At 41.7% G+C, this 2,345-nt stretch overlaps 1 protein-coding gene across 1 annotated transcript in view; it reads left to right on the top strand.

Moving 5' to 3' along the window:
* The window catches only part of LOC105822711 (keratin-associated protein 9-8-like), an 11,902-nt gene that overhangs the window by 2,572 nt on the left and 6,985 nt on the right, over positions 1-2,345 (top strand). The window contains exon 3 of the mRNA XM_012659737.1: positions 2,185-2,300. Coding sequence (XP_012515191.1) covers positions 2,185-2,300 — 116 coding nt within the window. The remainder of the gene's footprint in view (positions 1-2,184; positions 2,301-2,345) is intronic.

Genomic DNA, 2,345 nt, shown 5'->3' with positions numbered 1-2,345 from the left:
ATCAATACATGAGTGGATTAATAAACTGTGGTATATGTATACTATGGAGTACTATTCAGCTTTAAGAAACAATGGTGATATAGCACCTCTTATATACTCCTGGAAAGCACTGGAACACATTCTACTAAGCGAGGTATCCCAAGAATGGAAAGGCAAGCACCACATGTACTCACCATCAAACTAGTATTAGCTGATCAACATTTAAGTGCACATATAAGAATAACATGTATTAGATGTTGGGCAGGGGGAGGGGGTAGGAGGGGACGGGCATATGCACAAACAATGAGTGTGATGCGCACCTCCGGGGGAATGGACACACTTGAAGCTCGGACTTGGGGGGGAGGGAGGGTAAGGACATCATACGTAACCTAATCATCTGTACCCCCATAACATGCTGAAATAAAAAAAAAACAAAAAACAAAGTAGACAACAAAATCTGCAATTCGGCTACAAGTTTCTCCTTTGGATTCTCCCCATGATGTGCGTTAGAATGGGAACCGTGGGATATTGTAGTGCACCTATTGAAAGAGAACTGTTGCTCCCAAGCCCACAATCTGTAATAGCTCTGCTAATGTATTTTGTGGGGCATAGAAATGTCTTTAAAAACACCAATACGGGGAGCCACACCAAAGTCACACTGGGCACAGGAAAGTGGGAATCTTGCCACAGTCAGAACTCACTTATTTGGTGAAGGACATAGAGTAACAATGGAAGGATAAATTTCTGGAATGCAATGGCAGCATCTAACCTAACCAAGATATAAGCAAAGCAGATTCAGCACCATATACATGTCATAACCACATTGAATTATTGGCAGAAATTAACATTTGAACATTCTTAATTTTTTACATCACACTCACTAAAGAGAGTAGGATAATTATAATGTTATCTCAATACACAAAGAAAAAGCATTTCATAAATTTCAATATAGTTTCAAGGTAGAATATCTTAACAATTAAAGAATAGGAAAAACCTAGGTATTCTGATTCTACAAAAAGACAGAAAGAATAGCACTTAATTGCAAAAATTGAGTAGTGTCCCTGCTATACCAAGAGTATCCTAAGACATCCACAATACTATTCTATTCAACATTGTCCTGGAGGGCCTAGCAGTGGACTAGGATAAGAAAAAATTGAAATATGAAAAGATTATTATGAAGTGAATTAAACTATCATCATAAATGATATGATTATGCATTTCCAAAAAGAAAAAAATCTTTTGATAAACTACTGATAAAATAAAGGAGAAAAATGGGGGGAGGAGGGAAGGGAAGGGAAAAGAGAAACAGAGGCAGGGAGGGAGAAAGGAAGGAATAGAGAGCAAGAACATACAAAATGTTTTGTCATGACCCGAAATCTCTGACTCTGCTGGTAACCAGGGTTAGGATTAGAATCATCAACTCATCTCAGTTTACCCACGCTGCCCTAGGAAATTACTGAATGTCCCACATCCTGGAAAACCCTTCAGTCCTGGGCAAACCAGAGTTCATGGTCACCCCAGGAAATAAACTGTTTGATGCTTTCTTAATGCCAAAGCGCTACTCTTTCTACCCACCTGCTTTGGTTCTGATCTTCCACGTGGAAAACAATATGCCAAATATCCTTTTCCCAAGTGTCCTTGATACAACTGGGAGACACAGGTGGAGTAGGTTGTCCAGAGAGAGATGCCTGTTAGACTTGAATCAGGCTTTTGTGGGTGAACAGACTTGGACCCAGTCATGGATTCAATTCATCACTGTGAACATATCAGCACCACACCCCACCCTACGGACACCTCCCAATCTACATACAGCCAAAGGAACAGGCTGGGCAGGGAGAACTTTCTGACCTTCCTAGGCCAGCAGGAACTATCACATGACCAGATGGTGACCAGAGCAGGAACGATGCTCATGACGTGACCACCTTCCTTTTATCTGAAAAACATTTTCTATGAGTTATTCTCAATTAAGAAACAGATTAAGCATTTACTTTAAAATATTCTTAACACTTAGGAAACAACTTCCTCCTTTATAATTCACACAGTGACTATAGAAAACAATGTAAACAACAACAAGGAAAATTTTTGCTGATTGGTCCAAACATTGGTTACCCAGTGTATAAAAGGTCCAGATCAGGAGGACTCATCAGATTCTGGGAAACTCACCTCTGAACAGCAACTCACCCTCCATCCCAACACCATGACCCACTGCTGCTCCCCTTGCTGCCAGCCCACCTGCTACAGGACCACCTGCTGCCAGCCCAGCTGCTGTGAGTCCAGCTGCTGCCAGCCTTGCTGCCGCTCAACCTGCTGTCCAACCAGCTGTTGCAGGACTACCTGCTGCAGGACCACCTGCTGGAAACCTACCT

The sequence above is a fragment of the Propithecus coquereli genome, unplaced genomic scaffold (genome assembly GCF_000956105.1).
Source record: "Propithecus coquereli isolate 6110/MARCELLA unplaced genomic scaffold, Pcoq_1.0 Scaffold119, whole genome shotgun sequence".
Classification (NCBI taxonomy): Eukaryota; Metazoa; Chordata; class Mammalia; order Primates; family Indriidae; genus Propithecus; species Propithecus coquereli.
This window is presented reverse-complemented; position numbering and strand designations above follow the sequence as displayed.